Raw genomic sequence first — 23,551 nt, forward strand, 5'->3', positions numbered from 1 at the left:
CTCTTCTTTTCTTTTTGACTAGATTTAAAACAGCCTTTGTACACCCCAGTTCCTATACACTACAATCCTTTCCCATCTCATTGGAACGTACCTATGCAGAACTCCACGTAAATATCCCCTGAGCATCTGTCACATTTCTTCCGTACATTTCCCTGAGAACACCTGACCAGGTTCATTTCGCGATACCAGATCAAGTACAGCCTCTCCTCTTGTAGGCTTATCTACATACTGTGTCAAGAAACTTTCTTGAACACACCTAACAAACTCCACCCCATCTAAACCCCTCACTCTAGGGACATGCCAATCGATATTTGGGAAATTAAAATCTCCCACTATGACAACCCTGTTAATATTACACCTTTCCAGAATCTGTCTCCCTATCTTCTCCTCGATGTCCTCGTTACTATTGGGTACTCAAAAAAAAAAAACACCCAGTAGAGTTATTGACCCCTCCCTGTTCCTTCCACCCACAGAGACTCCGTAGACAATCCCTCCATGTTTTCCTCCTTTTCTGCAGCTGTGACATTATCTCCGATCAACAGTGCCACGCCCCCACCTCTTTTGCCTCCCTCCCTGTCCTTTCTGAAACATCTAAAGCCTGGCACGTGAAGTAGCCATTCCTGCCCCTGAGCCATCCAAGTCTCTGTAATGGCCACAACATCATAGCTTCAAGTACTGATCCACGCTGTAAGCTAGACACTAGACACTAGAATACTACAGCACAGTACAGGCCCTTCAACCCTCGATGTTGTGCCGACCCATATATTCCTTAAAGAAAGTACTAAACCCACACTACCCCGTAACCCTCTGTTTTTCTTTCATCCATGTCTCTGTCCAAGAGGCTCTTAAATACCCCAATGTTTTTGCCTCCAGCACCATGCCTGGCAAGTCATTCCAGGTACCCCCAACCCTCTGTGTAAAAAACTTACCTCTGATGTCTCCCCTAAACCTCCTTCCTTTAACTTTGTACATATGCCCTCTGGTGTTTGCTATTCATGCCCTGGGAAAAAAGTACTGGCTATCCACCCTATCTATGCCTCTCATAATCGTGTAAACCTCTATCAAGTCCCCTCTCATCCTTCTACACTCCAAAGAGGAAAGTCCCAGCTCTACTAACCTTGCCTCATAAGACTTGTTTTCCAATCCAGGCAACATCCTGGTAAATCTCCTCTGCATCTTCTCCATAGCTTCCACATCCTTCCTATAATGAGGTGACCAGAACTGAACACAATACTCTTAAGTGTGGTCTCACCAGAGATTTGTAGAGTTGCAACATGACCTCTCTACTCTTGACCGCAATCCCCTTATTAATGAAGCCTAGCATCCCATAGGCCTTCTTAACTATCCTATCAAGCTGTGCGTATGGATTTGAATCCCAAGGTCCCTCTGTTCATCCACACTCTTAAGTAACTGACCATTAACCCTGTACCCAGACTTCTGGTTTGTCCTTCCAAAATGCATCACCTCACACTCATCCAGATTGAACTCCATCTGCCACTTTTCTGCCCAACTCTGCATCCTGTCCATATCCTCTTGTAACCTTCGACAACCTACAGCTCCATCCACAACTCCTCCAATCTTCATGTCATCCGCAAACTTACTCAGCCATCCTTCCGTCTCTTCATCCAGGTCATTTATAAAAATCACAAACAGCAGGGGTCCCAGGACAGATCCTTGCAGCACTCCACTAGTCACCGACCTCCAGGCAGAATACTTTCCTTCCACTACTACCCTCTGCTTTCTTCCTGTAAGCCAATTTTTTATCCAAACAGCCAAGGTTCCACTGATCCCAAGCCTCATGACTTTCTGGATGTCTCTAGTGGGGAACCTTGTCAAATGCCTTGCTAAAATCCATGTAGACCACATCTACAGCCCTACCCTCATCAATTTCCTTTGTTACCTCTTCAAAAAACTCAATTAGGCTTGTGAGGCACAACCTTCCCTTCACAAAGCCATGTTGACTATCCTTGAGTAGACTGTACTTCTCCAAATGCTTGTAGATCCTATCCTTAAGAATCCTTTCCAATAGTTTGCAGATCATTGACATAAAACTCACCGATTTGTAGTTCCCAGGATTCTCCCTATTACCTTTTTTAAACAAGGGAACTACATTTGCCATTCTCTAATCCTCCGGCACCTCCCCTGCAGCCAAAGAGGATTCAAAGATCATAGCTACTGCTCCAACGATCTCTTCTCTCACTTCCCACAGCAACCTGGGGTATATCACATCTGGCCCTGAAGAGTAATCAATCTTGATGTTTTAAAGAAGATCCAACACTTCTTCTTCCTTAATCTCCACATTGTCCAGCACACAGGCTTGTTCTATTTCGACCTCACCCTGATCAAGGTCCTTTTCACTTGTGAATACTGAAGCAAAGTATTCATTTAGGACCTCCCCAACCTCCTCCGCCTCCAGGCACATGTTGCCTTCTTTATCCTTTAGCGGCCCCACCTTCATTCTTGTCATCCTTCTGTTCTTCACATACGCATAGAACGCCTTGGGGTTCTCCTTAATCCTACATGCCAAGGCCTTCTCATCTTCTTCGAGCTCTCCTAAGTCCTTTCTTAAGCTCCTTCCTGGCTACCCTATATTTCTCATGAGCCCCTCCTGCTTCCTGCTTCTTATATCTGACATATGCTTCCTTCTTCCTCTTGACAAGTTGCCTCACGTGTTTCATCAGCCACGGTTCCCATTTCCTGCCAATTTTTCCTTGTCTCAGTGGGACAAACCTATCCTGAACCCAGCACAAGTTGTCCTAAACTTCCTCCACATTACTTGTATGCTTTCACCCTTGAACATCTGTTTCCAATTTACTCTCACTAGTTCCTGCCTCATCCCTTCATAGTTAGCCCTTCCCTAGTTAAGCACTTTCCCATTTTGTCTATTTTTATCCTTTTCCATAGCTATGCTGAAGCTAAAGGAGTTGTGGTCACTCTCACCAAAATGCTCCCCCACCAAGAGGTCTGCCACCTGACCAGGTTCATTACCCAGAACTAAATCCAGTATGGCCTCTCCTCTCGTCAGACAGTCCACATACTGTGTCAGGAATCCTTCTTGAACACACCTGACAAATTCAGCCCCATCTATCCCCCTTGCAGTTAGGAGGTGCCATCAATACGAGGGAAGTTGAAATCATCCGTAACTACAACCCTGTATTTCCTGCACCATTCTAAAATCTGCCTGCTTATCTGCTCCTCGGTATCCCAAGGGCTATTTGGGGGCCTACAGACTACTCCCAGCACAGTGATCGATCCCTTGCTATTTCTGACTTCCACCTACACCGACTCAGTGGACACTCCCTCTGCTGCGTCCTCCCTTCTATAGCCGTGATACTATCCCTGACCAGTGATGCTACTCCCCCCTCTTTTCTACCTCCCATCCTATCCCTTTAAAAACTCCTAAACCCCAGCACCTGCATCAGCCAATCCTGCCCTTCCTCCAGCCAAGTTTCAGTTACGGCCACAACATCATAGTTCCATGTACTGATCCATGCTCTTAGTTCATCCCCTTTATTCCTAATACTCCTAGCGTTGAAATAGACACATTTCAACCCCTCTAACTGGCTACATTTATGCTTTGTCCCCTGCCTGTCCTTCCTCACCAACTCAGAACACATAGCATCATGCCCTTGTCCTTCTACCCTAATCTCTGCACTCACATTCTGATTCCCACCCCTCCTGCAAAACTAGTTTAAACCCTCCCCAACAGCTCTAGCAAACCTGCCCACCAGGATATTGGTCCCTTTCCAGTTCAGGTGCAGCCCGTTCTTTTTGTACAGGTCAGACCTTCCCCAGAAGAGATCCCAATGATCTAGAAATCTGAACCCCTGCCCCCTGCACCAACTCTTCAGCCACGCATTCATCTGCCATACTTTCCTGTTCCTACCCTCTCTGTCTCATGGCACAGGCAGCAATCCCTGCTTTGCTCATCTGCTTTGTTCATAATACTCCTTGCATTAAAATAGACACATCTTAAACCATTGATCTGAGCGCGTCCCTTCTCTATCACCTGCCTCTCCTCCCTCTTGCATTGTCTCCAAGCTTTCTCTATTTGTGAGCCAACTGCGTCTTCCCCCGTCTCTTCAGTTTGGTTCCCATCTCCCAGCAATCCTAGTTTAAATGCTCCTCAATAGTCTTAGCAAATCTCCTCGCCAGGATATTGGTCCCCCTGGGATCCAAGTGCAGCCCATCCTTTTTGTACAGGTCACTCCTGCCCCAAAAGATGTCCCAGTGATCCAAAATTCTGAATCCCTGCCCCCTGCTCCAATTCCTCAGCCACGCATTTATCCTCCACCTCACTCTATTCATATACTCGTGAGTGTTCTGGTCACCTACTTACAGGAAGATATCAATAATATTAAGAGAGTACAGAGAAAATTTACAATGATGTTCTGAGATTGAGGACCTGAGTTATAGGGAAAGGTTGAAGAATTCGAACAGATTCGTCAGGCAAGATTTTTCCTTGAGGAAACCACGCTGACTATGGCCTATTTTATCATCTATCTCAAAGTACACTGAAACCATATCCTTAATAATCAACTCCAACATCTTCTTAACCACTGAGGTCAGAATAACTGGCCTATAATTTCCTTCCTTCTGCCTCTCTTGGTTCTTGAAGAATAGAGTGACATTTGCAATTTTCCAGTCTTCCACAACCATTCCAGAATCGAGTGATTCTTTAAAGATCATTACCACATTCTCTTCAGCCACCTCTTTCAGAACCCTAGGGTGTACGCCATCTGGTCCAGGTGACTTACCTACCTTCAGACCTTTCAGTTTCTCATGAATCTTCTCCCTATTAATGGTAACTTCAAAAACTTCATGACCCCTGATATCTGGAACTTCCACCATATTGTTCCATCTGTTGCACAAGATTTGATTATAAAATACTGGTATCCATTTTGAGAACAGTGGTGAGCACATCTGATGCAGCAGGCATGATTTATCTTTCACCAATCATACGCGATTATCCACACTTTGCTATCATTTTGGAAATGTTCAAAGAAGCAATGAGACCATTGTCAAGGTCATTTTTAGCTTTCTTGGCAAATGACTCAAGTGTGCAATGCTTTTCAAATGCTTCTTCCATCTTCTGGAACTGACTAATACCATAAGTAACCTTTTCAGGATGTCTTTACAGAAGTGCTGTTGCAACCTGGATGGTTTTATGGCTTCATTAGACAGTATAGTATTAGAAATAAGGCACATGGGGCGTCACTGATCTGACTGGAACAGAGTAAAACCATACGCAAGGTAACATTGTACTTAGGCACTTTCTGTTTCTTAGTAGGATTAGAATTCAAGGCTTCACCGCCTTCAGATTCATAGAGACATGTCATCATTAATGGGGCTAAATTAAAATAAAAAATTAACACAAACTGGGAATGCCTATTAGATGTTTATGACAGCAGCAAGTTGTCAGGATCAGTCAGGTCTTGTACCTCGTTACAGTGCTGCCTACAGCCCCCCCGCCCCCCAAGAATCTTGAACATCCTCTGATGACATGTAACCGCCCCCATTGGAAATCATTGTTCTATTCCAACAATTAAAGTGAGGCTCATTTGCCCACAATTTCCTGGATTATTCCTATTACCCTTCTTGCTGACCCTCTCTACTTCAGAGGATCAGAGGTGGACAGAATCAGCAACTTTAAATTCTTTGGTGTTATCATTTCAGAAGACCTGTCCTGGGTCAAGTATGCAAGTGCAATTATGAAGAAAGCAAGGCAGCATCTTTACTTCCTTAGCAGTTTGTGAATATTTGGCATAACATCAAAAATGTTGGTAAATTTCCATAGATGTGTGGTGGAGAATATACTGCCAGGCTGTATTACAGCCTGGTATGGAATCACCAGTGCCCTTTAATAGAAAATCCTTCAAAAAGTAGTGGATACAGCCCAGTCCATCATGGCTAAAGCCCTCCCCACCACTGAGCACATCTACACGGAGTGTTGTCATAGGAAAGCAGCGTTCATCATCAGTGACACCCACCACCCAAGTCCTGCTCTCTTCTCACTGCTGCTATCAGGAAGGTGGTACAGGAGCCTCGGGACTCACACCACCAAGTTCAGGAATAGTTTTACCGCTCAACCATCAGGCTCTTGAAACAAAACAAATAACTTTACTCAACTCCACTTGCCCCATCACTGAAATGTTCCCACAAACTGTAGACTCACTTTCAAGGACTTTCATCTTATGTTCTGAATATTTATTGCTTATTTATTATCACAATTTCTTTATTTTTCTATTTGCACAGTCTTTTGCATACTGGTTGAATGCCCAGCTGGGGCTGTCCTTCAGTGATTCTATTATGGATTTATTGAGCGTACCTTCAAGAAAATGAATTTCAGTCGTATATGGTGACATATATGTACCTTGAGCTTTAAACAAAGGAATAACATTGGCTAATAACATCTCTAGCTCCTGTGGGACCTTGCCTGCTACAAGTGAGGATAAAGGTGTAATCTTTTGTGTTATAGGCAGATGCCGAAGTTATATCTATAATCCAGCACACGAATGTTAGAGCAGGAATATGCCATCCCACCATTTTAAATGGCTGATCTGCCCCTGGTCTCATCTCCTCTCATGCACAAAAGTTCTTGGAAGAATATTTAAAAATGCACACTGTCACTAGTGTGATGCCCTGTTAATAGAATTCTTTAAATTTAGATATTTCTCTGCACAAATGTAACAAACAACCTACGCTGTTGTGATTGCAGCCAATGTTCAAGCAATCTTGTGAATGACAACTTGCAGTTACACTACTTACTGTTTTTTCTATTAACTGGACCCACTCATTCAGGAAGCTGAGAAGATTCAAAGCATCTGGAATATTATCCCCTTCAGAACAGAAAATGAGCAGTACTGCCAATGGAACTCCTTCAGTGCAACTACATGAAGAAAACAAGACAATCAGCACAAGAAGTTGTAACACTATTTTGTAGATTTCTTAATTCCATCTAACAAAAAAAAATTCAGTCCTTTAATCATCATTAATATCATGAAGTAGCAGGTCTAGACACGAAGCTATTTGGAATTCAGGTCAATGCATGATTTTGAGTATAGAACTCTTTCAAGTAGTTTTGTAACAAAGTACCCCCTCTAGTGATCTAGCTAGGAAGCGCCAAAACTCAGCTGGATGGTTCACAGCAGAAGTTTGAACCAGCTTTAATTATCAGCAATTCCCTCAAGCCAGAACGTAATTTCAAATGTATTTAATCAACCAGAAGTCGTGATACATGTTGGGACCAACGACATAGGCAGGAAGAGGGATGAGGTCCTGAAGTGTGAGTTTCGGGAATTAGGCAGAAGGCTGAAGAACAGGACCTCAAGGATGATGTTCTCAGGATTGCTGCCAGTGCTACGTGACAGAGATGGTAAGAATTGGAGGAGATGGCAGTTGAATGCGTGGCTGAGGGGTTGGTGCAGGGGGCAGGGCTTTAGATTTTTGGATCATTGGGATCTCTTCTGGCGAAGGTGGGACCTGTACAGATTGGATGGGTTGCACCTGAACTCGAGGGGGAGCAATATCCTTGCAGGTAGGTTTGCTAGCATGGTTCGGGAGGGTTTAAACTAATTTGCGAGGGGGATGGGACCCAGAGCGATAGAGCAGTGAAAGAAGTGCATGGAGTAAAGCCAGATCTAACATACAGAGAGGCTTTGAGGAAAGAGAAGCAGAATAAACAGTGTAAAGACAGTAAGGCAGAAGGGCTGAAATGTGTGTACCTCAATGCAAGAAGCATCAGGAAGAAAGGTGATGAACTGAGAGCTTGGATACATACATGGAATTATGATGTAGTGGCCATTACAGAGACTTGGCTGGCACCAGGGCAGGAATGGATTCTCAATATTCCTGGATTTCAGTGCTTTAAAAGGGATAGAGAGGGAGGAAAAATGGGAGGAGGGGTGGCATTACTGGTCAGGGATACTATTACAGCTACAGAAAGGGTGGGTAATGTAGCAGGCTCCTCTTTTGAGTCAATATGAGTGGAAGTCAGGAACAGGAAGGGAGCAGTTACTCTACTGGGGGTATTCTATAGGCCCCCTGGTAGCAGCAGAGATACAGAGGAGCAGATTGGGAGGCAGATTTTGGAAAGGTGCAAAAATAACAGGGTTATTATCATGGGTGACTTTAACTTCCCTAATATTGATTGGCACCTGATTAGTTCCAAGGGTTTAGATGGGGCAGAATTTGTTAAGTGTGTCCAGGATGGATTCCTGTCACAGTATGTGGACAGGCCGACCAGGGGGAATGCCATACTAGATCTAGTACTAGGTAATGAACCGGGTCATGTCACAGATCTCTCAGTGGGTGAGCATTTGGGGGACAGTGACCACCGCTCCCTGGCCTTTATAATTATCATGGAAAAGGATAGAATCAAAGATGACAGGAAAATTTTTAATTGGGGAAAGGCAAATTATGAGGCTATAAGGCTAGAACTTGCAGGTGTGAATTGGGATGATGTTTTTGCAGGGAAATGTACTATGGACATGTGGTCGATGTTTAGAGATCTCTTGCACGATGTAAGGGATAAATTTGTCCCGGTGAGGAAGATAAAGAATGGTAGGGTGAAGGAACCATGGGTGACAAGTGAGGTGGAAAATCTAGTCAGGAGGAAGAAGGCAGCATACATGAGGTTTAGGAAGCAAGGATCAGATGGGTCTATTGAGGAATATAGGGAAGCAAGAAAGGAGCTTAAGAAGGGGCTGAGAAGAGCAAGAAGGGGGCATGAGAAGGCCTTGGCAAGTAGGGTAAAGGAAAACCCCAAGGCATTCTTCAATTATGTGAAGAAAAAAAGGATGACAGGAGTGAAGGTAGGACCGATTAGAGATAAAGGTGGGAAGATGTGCCTGGAGGCTGTGGAAGTGAGCGAGGTCCTCAATGAATACTTCTCTTCGGTATTCACCAATAAGAGGGAACTTGATGATGGTGAGGACAATATGAGTGAGGTTGATGTTCTGGAGCATGCTGATATTAAGGGAGAGGAGGTGTTGGAGTTGTTAAAATACATTAGGACAGATAAGTCCCTGGGGCCTGACGGAATATTCCCCCGGCTGCTCCACGAGGCGAGAGAAGAGATTGCTGAGCCTCTGGATCTTTATGTCCTCGTTGTCCATGGGAATGGTACCGGAGGATTGGAGGAAGGCGAATGTTGTTCCCTTGTTCAAAAAAGCTAGTAGGGATAGTCCGGGTAATTACAGACCAGTGAGCCTTACATCTGCGGTGGGAAAGCTGTTGGAAAAGATTCTTGGAGATAGGATCTATAGGCATTTAGAGAATCATGGTCTGATCAGGGACAGTCAGCATGGCTTTGTGAAGGGCAAATCGTGTCTAACAAGCCTGATAGAGTTCTTTGAGGAGGTGACCAGGCATATAGATGAGGGCAGTGTAGTGGATGTGATCTATATGGATTTTAGTAAGGTAGTTGACAAGGTTCCACATGGTAGGCTTATTCAAAAAGTTAGAAGGCATGGGATCCAGGGAAATTTGGCCAGGTGGATTCAGAATTGGCTTGCCTGCAGAAAGCAGAGGGTGATAGTGGAGGGAGTACATTCAGATTGGAGGATTGTGACTAGTGGTGTCCCACAAGGATCTGTTCTGGGACCTCTACTTTTTGTGATTTTTATTAACGACCTGGATATGGGGGTAGAAGGGTGGGTTGGCAAGTTTGCAGACGACACAAAGGTTGGTGGTGTTGCAGATAGTGTAGAGGATTGTCAAAGATTGCAGAGAGACATTGACAGGATGCAGAAGTGGGCTGAGAAGTGGCAGATGGAGTTCAACCCAGAGAAGTGTGAGGTGGTACACTTTGGAAAGACAAACTCCAAGGCAGAGTACAAGGTAAATGGCAGGATACTTGGTAGTGTGGAGGAGCAGAGGGATCTCGGGGTACATGTCCACAGATCCCTGAAAGTTGCCTCACAGGTGGATAGGGTAGTTAGGAAAGCTTATGGGGTGTTAGCTTTCATAAGTCGAGGGATAGAATTTAAGAGTCGCGATGTAATGATGCAGCTCTATAAAACTCTGGTTAGGCCACACTTGGAGTATTGTGTGCAGTTCTGGTCACCTCACTATAGGAAGGATGTGGAAGCATTGGAAAGGGTACAGAGGAGATTTACCAGGATGCTGCCTGGTTTAGAAAGTATGGATTATGATCAGAGATTAAGGGAGCTAGGGCTTTACTCTTTGGAGAGAAGGAGGATGAGAGGAGACATGATAGAGGTGTACAAGATAATAAGAGGAATAGATAGAGTGGATAGCCAGCGCCTCTTCCCCAGGGCACCACTGCTCAATACAAGAGGACATGACTTTAAGGTAAGGGGTGGGAAGTTCAAGGGGGATATTAGAGGAAGGTTTTTTACTCAGAGAGTGGTTGGTGCGTGGAATGCACTGCCTGAGTCAGTGGTGGAGGCAGATACACTAGTGAAGTTTAAGAGACTACTAGACAGATATATAGAGGAACTTAAGGTGGTGGTGGGGTATATGGGAGGCAGGGTTTGAGGGTCGGCACAACATTGTGGGCCGAAGGGCCTGTAATGTGCTGTACTATTCTATGTTCTATGTTCTAAAACATAATAATAAATAAACAAGCAAATCAATTACATATATTGAATAGATTTTTAAAAATGTGCAAAAGAACAGGAACAATGTATATTAAAAAAAGTAAGGTAGTATCCAAAGCCTCAATGTCCATTTAGGAATTGGATGGCAGAGGGGAAGAAGCAGTTCCTGAATCACTGAGTGTGTGCCTTCAGGTTTCTGTATCTCCTACCTGATGGTAACAGTGAGAAAAGGGCATGCGCTGGGTGCTGGAGATCTTTAATAATGGACGCTGCCTTTCTGAACCACCACTCCCTAAAGATGTCCTGGGTACTGGGTGCCCAAGATGGAGCCGACTAAATTTACAACCTTCTGCAGCTCCTTTCAGTCCAGTGCAGTAGCCCCTCCATACCAGACAGTGATGCAGCCTGTCAGAATGCTCTCCACAGTGCAACTATAGAAGCTTCTGAGTGTATTTGTTGACAAGCAAAATCTCTTCAAACTCCTAATAAAGTATAGCCGCTGTCTTGTCTTCTTTATAACTACATCGATATGTTGGGACCAGGTTAGATCCTCAGAGATCTTGACACAAAGGAACTTGGAAGCTGCTCACTCTCTCCACTTCTGATCCCTCTATGAGGATTGGTTGTGTTCCTTCGTCTTACCCTTCCTGAAGTCCACAATCAGTTCTTTCGTCTTACTGACGTTGAGTGCAAGGTTGTTGCTGTGGCACCACTCCACTAGTTAGCTTATCTCACTCCTGTACGCCCTCTCGTCACCACCTGAGATTCTACCAACAATGTCCTCCATCGTCAGCAAATTTGTAGATGGTATTTGAGCTATGCCTAGCCACACAGTCATGTGTATAGAGAGAGTAGAGCAGTGGGCTAAGCACACACCCCTGAGGTGCGGCAGTGTTGGTCTGCACAGATTGTGGTCTTCCGGTTAGGAAGTTGAGGATCCAATTGCAGACGGAGGTACAGAGGCCCAAGTTCTGCAACTTCTCAATCAGAAATATGTTGTTTTTCAGCAGCAGTACATTGTAGTACATGACAAAAATTATAAATTACTATATACATATATAAAATAAGTAGTGCAAAAGGAAAGCAAAAAAGAAACAAAAAGTGAAATCTGATAGCAGTGGTGAAGAAGCTATTCCTAAGACATTGACTGTGTGTCCTCAGGCTCTTGTATCTCATCCTTGATGGTAGCAACGGGAAGAGGGCACATCCTGTGTGACGGGGATCCTTAATGATGGATGCTACCTTTTTAAGGCATTGCCCTTTGAAGATGTCCTCTATGCGGAGGAGGCTAGTTCCCATCATGGAGTTGGCCGAGTTTGAAACTTCCTGCAGCTTTTTACAATCCTGTACAATGGTCCCTCCGTACCAGACAGTGGTGCAACCAGTTAGATTGCTCTCCATGGTACATCTGTAAAAAATTGTGAGTCTTGGGTGACATATCAAGTTTCCTCAAACTCCTAATGAAATATAGCCACTGTCATGCCTTCTTTGTAATCGCACCAATATGTTGGGCACAGGATAGATGTTCAGAGATGTTGACACCCAGGAACTTCAAACTGCTCACCCTTTCCACTGCTGATCCCTCAGTGACGACTGGTGTGTATTCAATCGGCTTCCCCTTCCTGAAGTCCACAATCAATTCCTTGGTCTTACTGATGTTGAGTGTAAGATTGTTGCTGCATCACCACTCAACCAGCTGATCAATCTCACTCCTGTATGCCTCCTTGTCACCATCTGAAATTCTACCAAAGTAGAAAGAGTAGAGTAGTGGGCTAAGCACGCATCCTTGAAGCAGGCCAGTGTTGATTGTCACTGAGGAGGAAATGCTATTTCCCTGATAGTCCCCTGATGAGGAAGTCAATAATCCAGTTGCAGAGAGATGTATGGAAGCCCACACACCATCAGGGCCTGACGCCTTACGAAGGTTCACCATCATGAAAGCAGTTCAAATTTGGCCTCTGAGACAGAGAGTACTGGGTCACCAGATGCTCTGTGAATTTGCATAGGTGTAGTTTTATTCTCTTTCACAAAGGAGGATTATTGCTTCCAGCAACACAAGTATTTTCCCCCTAAAACTTAGCTTAATGAAAACAGTCTCTTAGAGATGAGCCAAAATCTCTGCCAATTGATGAAGATGGCCGATGTCCCAACAAAAACTTCTGTTTCACTCCTGTGCCCTAATCAGATGCAACACTAAATATTGGAGGAACACAGTGGTTCAGGCAGCAGGTCATCCTGTCCTGGTGCTCTCTTCAACCAAAAACACATCATACCCATACCAGGATTACAAATTTCTACAAAAAAAACTTCTCTCTTTTAAAGTTTCTTTACAGTGTCACAAACTCTACCACGTACTAATTCAAATCTGATCTTTACTGGACCTCTCTTACCTCTCCTCACTGTCCTGCTGTATTTGTTCATTAGATCTATAAATATGCTTGCCCCACTGAGGCACCCTTGCCCTCCAACCTCGACTGGTATTTCAACTATCTGTTTCTCTCTGCAAGACAGCCTGAAGTTCCTTTGGTCCTATTTGGAAATGTCACACTAGCCCTTTAAATTCACTATAACTCTCCCTATGTCAGCAAATACAATGCTTCAATTAAGCTGTTGTTCATCTCTTCTAACTCTCCTGGTAAGGATCCCATTCTTCTTCAAAAAGTCTTCCGTCTAAATAATTCTGTGTAAAAAAATCTTAGCCAGCCAGAACACACTGTAGCTTTCCAAAACTCAAGAATGCAACTTAATGTGCAATATTTTTTGTGACTTATGATTTTATAGCAGAAGCTTTGCAAGTCAGAAACAAAGACAGCGTATTGTACCAATCCAAATTATTGCACAATCTCGGGCATCTGGATCAGCAAACAAATTTAAGTTCAAATCCAGTCCCACCAGTTCTCATGGTTTAGGGTATCAAATATTATCACATCTAAACAGATACACATATAAACTGGATCCTTAGTGAACACTACTAGGACTAAGTTCTAGCACCATAAACTTATCAAACTTACCTGTCAGCATAGAGTGATTTTGTTATTCCTCCTCCTGGGATACAGAGCTCCATTTCCTCCTCACTGATTCTTGGGAAAGCTGGTACCTTTTCCATTTCTTTCCATTTGAGGGTCTGGAATTTGTCTCCCACAATGCTCTGCAGAGCAGGAGTTGCCAAATATCGTAGTGGAGTGCTGTGAAGATAGAATAGTTTCTGACTTGTTAGATTCTCTCCACCTTGTCGTAGACCTTTCTTTTTTTCTTCTGCTCCACTTATCTTTTTGAACAAGTTAAAATTTGTTCTAACTTTTGCCAATATCAAATGGAAACATATACTCTTGCTTTTACACTTAATACTGCATATGATGAAAATATTATTTTCAGTTTTAATATGCTTGATCGCATTTTAAATTCCACACTGATCGTGTATAATACAAAAAACAATTAAATGCTAGCCTGTTAAGGCTGAAGAGAGCTGAACTATGCACATCAATATTCATGTCATTCTACATGTGCACAATAGAGAGCATCCTGCATCACTGTATGATATGGAAAGTGCAATGCAGAGGGCTGTATGGCTCTACAAAGGGTAATTAAAACTGCCCAGTGCATCACTGGCACAAGCCTGCCAACCATCAAGGACAAAGGTGCTGGAAAAGAGCCAGTAACATCACAAAGGATCCCACCCTGCTCATGGAATTACTTGTCCCACTCTTTTCAGGGTAGCCTCCACACCAGAATCACCAAACTCAACACCAGTTAATCTCCCCAAGCAGCAAGGCTGATCAACACCAGTAACACACCCCTCCACACCCCCAACCACCACTTTATCATTTCCTGTCAGTCACCTTCTCCAGACACTACAGTGCTTAGTGCCACTTTATTAGTGTACAATTAATGTATATAAACTATGTTTATAACATATTTATATTTATTGTGCTTTTTTATTGTGTTCTTTATCTTAGTGGGGGTCTTTTTTGTGCTGCATCGGAACCAGAGTAACAATTATTTCATCTCCTTTTCACTTGTCTACTGGCACTGGATTTAAACAATTTTGAATCTTGAATCTTATCGTAGTGTTACAGCAAGTATGATGTAACAAACATTCAATGTCATCAATTATAATCCATCCCTTAATGCCCCTGACTGTGGAAGCAATTAAGAGTCAAAACATTGGCAAGTCTGGCATTATTTATTTAGTGATACAGTATGGAGTATGCCCTTTCAGCCATATCGTCCCAGCAACCCCCAACAGACCCTATAAGCCCTAACCTAAGCTTTGGCCATCGTCATCGATGAAGACCTCGACACCATTAGTATTCTTTTTAACGAGATCGAGTTGCTGGCTCGATGCTCAACCCAGCACGGATGGAGAGCATGCAAGGGAGCCAGCTGGATTCAAACTCAGGACCTCTTGCCCGGAAGTCCAGCGCTGATGCCACTAAGCCACCAGCCAGCTTTGACAGTTTCGAGACTAGTGCGATTTGGATTTAAGTGAGGGTGAGTTGCGCAGTGTCAGCCTCACTCTCTCTTCCCAATTCGCATCTGGATCCGGTGGCAAGACGAGAGTCGAGACGACTGGAGATGGGACTAGGCACAGTGGATGCCCAGGACATCTTCCGTGCCTTGTCCTGCTCTATGCGTTCCACGACACTTAAAGAGACTACCTTCTTGACCGTTGGACCTTCCATTGGTTGCCATAAGACCATAAGACATAGGAGCAGAATTAGGCCATCTGGCCCATTGAGTTTGCTCTGCCATTCAATCATGGCTGATTCTTTTTTCTATCTCCTCTTCAACCCCAGTTCCCCACCTTCTCCCCATAAACTTTAATGCCATGTCCAATCAAGAACCTATCAATCTCTGCCTTAAATACACCCAACGACCTGGCCTCCACAGCTGCATGTGGCAACAAATTCCATAAATTCACCATCCTTTGGGTAAAGAAATTTCTCCGCATCTCTGCTTTAAAAGGGCGCACCTCTATCCTGAGGCTGTGCCCTCTTGTCCTAGACTCCCCCACCATGGGAAATATCCCTCCCACATCTACTCTGCCTAGGCCTTTCAACATTCAAAAGGTTTCAATGAGATTTCCCCGCCCCCCCCCCCCCCCCCCCAATTCTATCATCCTTGTGAACCTCCTCTGGACCCTCTCCATGTCAGCACATCTTTTCTAAGATGAGGGGCCCAAAACTGTTCACAATACTCAAGGTGAGGCCTCACCAGTGCCTTATGAAGCCTCAGCATCACCTTGAAATGAATGCAAACATGGCATTTCCCTCCTCTCAATTCCTCCATCTCTGCCACATCTGCTCTCAGGATGAGGCTTTTCATTCCAGAACTAATGAGATGTCCTCCTTCTTCAATGAAAGGGGCTTTCCTTCCTGCACCATCACCTACATCTCTTCCATTTCACGTGCGTCTGTACTCACCTCATCTGCCTGCCACAAGAGATAGGGTTCCTTTTGCATTCACCTACTACTCCACCAGCCTCCACACCCAGCACATAACTGTCTGTAACCTCCATCATCTCCAACGGGATCCCACCACCAAGCACATCACCCTCCACTTTCTGCTCTCTGCAAGTATCACTCTCCACACAATTCCTCACTGATCGCCCTCCTGATACTTACCATTGCAAGTAGAACAAGTTCCACGCCTGCCCCTACACATCCTCCCTCACTACCATTCAGGGTCCCAAGCAGACCTTCCAGGTGAGGCAAAAATTACCTGTGAGTCAGTTGGGGTTATCTACTGTATCCAGTGCTCCTGATGTGGCCTCCTGTTTATCAGTGAGACCTGACATAGATTGGGAGACTGCTTTGCTGAGCACCTATGCTCTGTCCACCAGAAGAAGTGAGATCTCCCAGTGGCTACACATTTCAATTCCACTTCCCATTCCAATCTGTCAGTCCATGGTTCTCTAAAGCTGTGATGAGGCCGCACTCAGATTGGAGGAGAGATACCTTATATTCCATCTGGGAAGCCTCCAATCTGATGGCATGAACATTGATGTCTCGAACTTCCGATAATTGAAGACCCCCCGCCCCCCTCCGCAATTCCCATTTCCCTCTCTCACTGGATCTCCTTACCTGCCCATCACCTATCAGGTTCCCCTTTCTCCAGCCCTTTATTTCTTTCACCAATCAAGGGTCTTGGCCCGAAACAACGACTGTTTACTCCTTCCCATAGATGCTGCTTTGCCTGCTGAGTTCTTCCAGCATTGTATGTGTGTAATCTTGATTTTCAGCATCTGCAGATTTTCTTTTGTTTATGATAATACTCCTATTACTGTTCTTAAATAAACTACAGGTATTTGTTAAAAGTTTAGCTTATTTATGCATGTGCCCTATTCAAGCATCAATAAAATCAGAAAACAAAACGATGCAAAGATTAATGACCCACACATTCTTAGGTCAATGTCTACTACATATGAAAATGAAATTTTACAAGAAAATTCAAGATATGAATACCAGTGCTACGACACTATATAGATTTTTACATTTTACATTTTCATGTTGAATTTGTTACATTTGAATGCATGCAGCCTTACGTCTGTGGTGGGAAAGCTGTTGGAAAAGATTCTTAGAGATAGGATTTATGGGCATTTAGAGAATCATGGTCTGATCAGGGACAGTCAACATGGCTTTGTAAAGGGCAGATTGTGTCTAACAAGCCTGATAGAGTTCTTTAAGGAGGTAACCAAGCATATAGATGAGGGTAGTGCAGTGGATGTGATCCACATGGATTTAGTAAGGCATTTGACAAGGTTCCACACGGTAGGCTTATTCAGAAAGTCAGAAGGCATGGGATCCAGGGAAGTTTGGCCAGGTGGATTCAGAATTGGCTTGCCTACAGAAGGCACAGGGTTGTGGTGGAGGGACTGAATTCGGATTGGAGGGTTGTGACTAGTGGTGTCCCACAAGGATCTGTTCTGGGACCTCTACTTTTCGTGATTTTTTATTAACGATCTGGATGTGGGGGTAGAAGGGTGGGTTGGCAAGTTTGCAGATGACACAAAGGTTGGGGGTGTTGTAGATAGTGTAGAGGATTGTTGAAGATTGCAGAGAGACATTGATAGGATGCAGAAGTGGGCTGAGGAAGTCTGAGGTGGTACACTTTGGAAGGACAAACTCCAAGGCAGAGTACAAAGTAAATGGCAGGATACTTGGTAGTGTGGAGGAGCAGAGGGATCTGGGGGTACATGTCCACAGATCCCTGAAAGTTGCCTCATAGGTAGATAGGGCAGTTAAGAAAGCTTATGGGGTGTTAGCTTTCATAAGTCGAGGGACAGAGTTTAAGAGTCACGATGTAATGATGCAGCTCTATAAAACTCTGGTTAGGCCACTGTGGAGTACTGTGTCCAGTTCTGGTCGCTTCACTATAGGAAGGATGTGGAAGTATTGGAAAGGGTACAGAGGAGATTTACCAGGATGCTGCCTGGTTTAGAGAGTATGCATTATGATCAGAGATTAAAGGAGCTAGGGCTTTACTCTTTGGAGAGGAGGAGGATGAGAGGAGACATGATAGAGGTGTGCAAGATATTAAGAGGAATAGATACAGTGGATAGCCAGCGCCTCTTCCCCACGGCACCACTGTTCAATACAAGAGAACATGGCTTTAAGGTAAGTGGTGGGAAGTTCAAGGGGGATATCCGAGGAAGGTTTTTTTACTCAGAGGGTGTTTGGTGCGTGGAATGCACTGCCTGAGTCAGTGGTGGAGGCAGATACACTAGTGAAGTTTAAGAGACTACTAGACAGGTATATGGAGGAACTTAAGGTGGTGGCGGGGTATATGGGAGGCAGGGTTTGAGGGTTGGCACAACATTGTGGGCCGAAGGGCCTGTAATGTGCTGTACTATTTTATGTTCTATGTTCTATATGGAATAAGGTAGATGATCTTGTAGCACAGTTAGGGATTGGCAGGTATGACATTGTGAGCTTCACTGAGCCATGGCTGAATAGAGATTATAGTTGGGAGCTTAACATCCAAGGATACACATTGTAATGAAAGGACAGGCAGGTAGGTGCGGGAGGGGGGGGGGTTAAAAAATGAAAGCAAATCCTTAGTGAAAACATCATGAGAACCATACAAGACCTACCTGGAATAAGTATAGGAGGATACAATATTAACAACCTCCGCGATGTGGATGATATAGTACTGATAGCCAACAGTGGAGTAAATTTACAGAAACTAGTATCTACCACCAACACAGACAGCGAAAGACTTGGCCTAACCTTAAACAAAAAGAAAACTGAAGTACAGGTTTCCCCCGCCATCTGAAGGTAGAGCGTTCCTATGAAACGATTCGTAAGCCGAAATGTTGTAAAACGAAGAAGCAATTACCATTTATTTATATGGGAAAAATTTGTGAGCGTTCGCAGACCCAAAAATAACCTACCAAATCATGCCAAATAACACTTAAAACGTAAAATAACAGTAACATATAGTAAAAGCAGGAATGATATGATAAATACACAGCCTATATAAAGTAGAAATACTTTTCCACAATCATTACTGCACTGTTCTCCGTAGCAAAAATCTCACGCAGGCGCTGTTGGCAAAAACACGGCGCAAGTGCTCTCCAGTAACCTTTAAGCTATGAAGCTGCCAAATCATACCAAATAATACATAAAAATACACAGTCTATATAAAGTAGAAATAATGTATGTACAGTGTAGTATCACTTAACGGAATTGGTTCAGCACCGAGCACACTGATGATGGTGTGTTAGACTGAGTCGTTGCAGGTTGGGTGGTGCAGTGGCCCCCACCCTCCAGGCTACCGATACCGATCAGCGAAGCACACAGGGGTGCAGCGGTAGCTGGGAGGCACACAGTACATCTTTAAGAAAAAAGCCGAAATAAACATGCTAATTAATTAGGTGCCGCCCGGCACATAATTGTCGAGGGGCACCTAATTAATTAGCATGTTTATTTTGGTCTTTTTCTTAAAGATGTGCTGTGTGCCTCCCAGCTACTGCTGCATTCTCCGCGAATCGCGGGGTGGTGGGACACTGGGGTGTCATCTCATCGTCTGTTTCCATTAGAGCAGGCAGCTCATCTTCTCCTGTGACTGCCTGCCTCGATGTCGAAAGTTGAGGTTCGTCGTCTGCTGTGGCTGATGTGGAAGGCTTGCGTGACTGCTGAGCCTCACACATTTTTCTATCATACAGTTCTTTGTAAGGACTCAAACCATCCTGCAAGTATCTCCTAAACCTACGTACCCTTTCAAAATTAAAGTCATACTTTATCATTGCAGCGAAAATATCACGCAGTTGCTTCACGTTCAGTTTGCTACTGCATTCGCTTTCAATTGTTATCTTTTCTTCTTCCAATTGCATCAGCTCTTCATCTATCAGTTCTTGGTCATGGGATGCCAAAACGTCTTCAACATCATCTTCATCAGCTTCCACAAGCCAAACTCACTTTGTCCTTGCTTCGTTCACCACAATCAAAACGCTTAATTATGTCTAGTCTTACGCTAAGTGTAACACCCTTACGAGCTCTTCTAGGCTTTTCCGATACCTTAGAACTCATCTTGCTAACGGCTGCTCACAGGCACGTATTTAAGCAATGCTGGCTAGAATGCCGTTCTGAATCCGGGGGAGAGCGGCTGCTTGGGGCACGCGCTGCTTTTTTTCCGTAACAGTGAGCTTTTGTAAAGCGAACGTTCGAAAAGCGGGGGCACCTGTAATGGTAATATCAAAGAAACCTGATATCCCAAATTGTAGGATTGTATTGGAAAATGAAATCCTGAAACAAGTTCACAACTTCAAGTACCTTGGATCATGGGTAACATCTGATGGCAAATGCGAAACAGACATAAAAGCAAGAATAGCAATGGCAAGAACAGCATTTACAGAAATGAGAAACATCCTAACGAACAAGAAAATAGCAATTGACATCCGCCTTAGAACTCTCAGCTGCTACATTCTTCCTATATTGATGTATGGCTGCGAGTCATGGACTATCACAAATGCAATGAAAAAAGAATCAATGCAGCAGAGATGTGGCTCCTCCGAAGAATGCTATGCATATCATATACGGACAGGATAACCAACGAAGAAGTTCTACAGAGAATGAAAACATACATTACTTAAAAAAAATCAGAAAACAGCAATCAAAATTCTTTGGACGCATCATGCGAAGAGAGACATTAGAACATTTAGTTACAACTGGAAAGCTGGAAGGAAAAAGAAGCAGAGGCAGAGAATGAAAATGATAGATGGAATAACATCATGGTTAGAAACAGGGGAGGCAACAACTACAACTCGGAGGGTCACGGACCGTGATGGATGAAGAGACATGATTGCCCACACTGAATGGCAAGACACCTGAATATATATAGAGGAGGAAGGGGTTGGGGGAGTTGCACTGCTAATCGGGGAAAATATCACAGCTGCACTCAGGAGACATAATTGAGGGGCCAGACATTGAGTCCATTTGAGTGGAACTCAGGAATAGAAAGGGTGCAATCACACTGATGGGATTGTGCTACAGACCCCCTAATATCCACCAGGACATTGAGGAACAGATATGTAATCAGATTAAGGAAACATGTAAAGATAATAGGGCTGTTGTCATGGGGGATTTTAACTTCCCTAACATAAACTGGGACCTTTATAGTGCAACGGGTTTAGATGGGGCTGAATTTGACAAGTGTATACAGGAAAGTTTCTTAAACCAACATGTGGATGGTCCAACAAGAGGAGGGGCCGTACTGGATCTGCTGTTGGGTAATGAGCCTGGCTAGGTGACTGACCTTTCAGTGGGTGAACAGTTACGGAACAGTGACCACAACTCCTTATCTTCCAGGATGGCTATAGATAAGGATAGGAATAGTCCTTGCGGGAGAGTTTTAAATAGGAGTAAGGCAAATTATGAGGGCATTAGGTAGAAATTAAAAAGCGCTAATTGGGAACACCTTTTCTCTGGCAAATCCACATCAGACATGTGGCGGGTGTTTAAAGATCAATTGCACAGAGTACAGTAAAGGTAGATTCTTGTTAGAAGGAAAGCATGTGGCGGGTGTCTAAAGATCAATGGCACAGAGTACAGTAAAGGCATGTTCTGTTAGAAGGAAGAACAGAGATGGAAAGATAAGAGAACCTTGGCTGTCCAGAGGTGTGACAAATTTAGTCAAGAAAAAAGAAAAGTACATAAAGTTTGGAAGTCAGGATCAAACAAAGCACGAGGAGTACAATGAAGCCAGATAAAACTAAAGAAGGGGATTAGAGAAGCCAGGCAGGGCCACGGAAAGTCCTTGGCAAGTAGGATTAAGGCGATGAGACAGTGATGAGGGCAGGGCAGTGGATGTTGTCTACGTGGATTTTAATAAACTGTTTGTAAGATACATGGGATCAGCGGCTGTTTGGATTCAGAGCTGGCTTGCGCATAGAAGACAGAGAGTAATGGTTGAAGGGACTTAATCGAGCAATAGATCTGTAATTAGTGGTGTTCTGCAGGGATCTGTTCTGGGACCTCTGCTGCTTGTGATGTACAGTATATAAATGACCTGGACGAAAAAGCAGATGGTGGGTTCGTAAATTTGCAGATGATATCAAGATCGGTGGCGTTGCCGATAGTGTAGAAGACTGACAAAGAATACAGCACAATATAGATCAGTTGCAGATATTGGCTGAGAAATGGCAGATGGAGTTTAACCCAGACAAATGTGAGGTGTTGCACCTCGGTAGGGCGGATGTAAGAAGACAATCAGAGAGATCTTGGGATCCAAGTTCACAGCTCCTTGAAGGTGGCTACACAGGTCGATAAGTTGTTAAGAAGGCCTATGGAATGCTTGCTTTTATTAGTCAAGGCATTGAGTTCAAAGGTCAGGAGGTTATGTTGCAACTTTATAAAACTCTGGTTAGGCCACATCTGGAGTATTGGATCTGTGTGACCTCTAACCTGATGTCGTGAACATCAATTTCTCGAACTTCTGGTAATGCCCCGCTGCCCACCTCCTTCACCATTCCCCATCCCTTTTATCCTCTCTCATCTTATCTCCCTGCCTGCCCATCACCTCCCTCTGGTGCTCTTCCCCCCTTTTCTTTCCTCCATGGCCTTCTGTCCTCTTCTACTCCAGCCCTGTATTTATCTCACCTATCAACTCCCCAGCTCTTACTTCACTCTTCCCCCTTCAGGTTTCACCTGTACAGCCAGCCCTCCTTATCTGCAAGGGATTGGTTCCGGGACCCCTCGCGGATACCAAAAAACACGAAGCTCAAGTCCTTATTCAACCTGTCTAAATGCGGTGGACCTTAGGACCCAGCAGAACCCCGGACCTTACTTAACCTGTCTCAGTGCAGTGGACATTAGGATCCGGCGGCAAAGCTCTGAATCCGCAGTGTTTCTGCTCACGAAAATAATCACGATTGTGATTTAAAATTAAGTGGAAATAATAAAGCAATCGAAAAGAGGTGAAATGCCATCGGTCATTGGAAAAGTGTTAGCCTACAGTCGGTCAACGATCAGAACAATTTTAAAGGATAAAGTGAGAAAATCCCTGCCCCGATTAAAGCTACAATTATTACTAAGCAACGCAATGGTTTAATTATTGGGTTTTGGGCTTTTGATCCTCCACATCAACCCGGTACGGATGGAGAGCGCGCTCGGGAGCGGTCTGTCACTGGATCAAACTCGGGAATTTCCGTTCGCGAGCCCGGCGCAAAAACATACGTTTCTTAAGTGTTTTATATGCATAGAAAGGTAAAATATATACTATATACTAAGACAAATGTTTGACTAACTGACGCTAAATAATACTGGATGTACCTGTTCCGACTTACTTAGTAAGAGAACTTATGGTTTTGTTTTCGATCCCGATCCACGATAACCTACACACATCCTCCCGTATACTTTAAATCATCTCCAGATTACTTGTAATACCTAATACAATATAAATGCCATGTAAAATAGTTGTTATACTACATTGTTTAGGGAATAATGACAAGAAAAAAATGTCTGTACATGTTCGAACAACAAGTGCTGGAA

The 23,551-nt window shown here is 44.0% G+C and overlaps 1 protein-coding gene across 2 annotated transcripts in view; it reads right to left on the reverse strand.

Annotated features, from left to right (window-relative positions):
• Window positions 1–23,551, reverse strand: part of psmg2 (proteasome (prosome, macropain) assembly chaperone 2) — a 59,143-nt gene that overhangs the window by 4,718 nt on the left and 30,874 nt on the right. For both annotated transcript variants that reach the window (XM_072265678.1, XM_072265762.1), the window contains exons 5-6: window positions 13,574–13,747; window positions 6,769–6,889 (exon numbers count right to left, since the gene is read on the reverse strand). In XM_072265678.1, the coding sequence (XP_072121779.1) occupies window positions 6,769–6,889; window positions 13,574–13,747 (295 nt within the window). The remainder of the gene's footprint in view (window positions 1–6,768; window positions 6,890–13,573; window positions 13,748–23,551) is intronic.

Source organism: Mobula birostris, chromosome 1 (assembly GCF_030028105.1).
Source record: "Mobula birostris isolate sMobBir1 chromosome 1, sMobBir1.hap1, whole genome shotgun sequence".
Lineage (NCBI taxonomy): Eukaryota > Metazoa > Chordata > Chondrichthyes > Myliobatiformes > Myliobatidae > Mobula > Mobula birostris.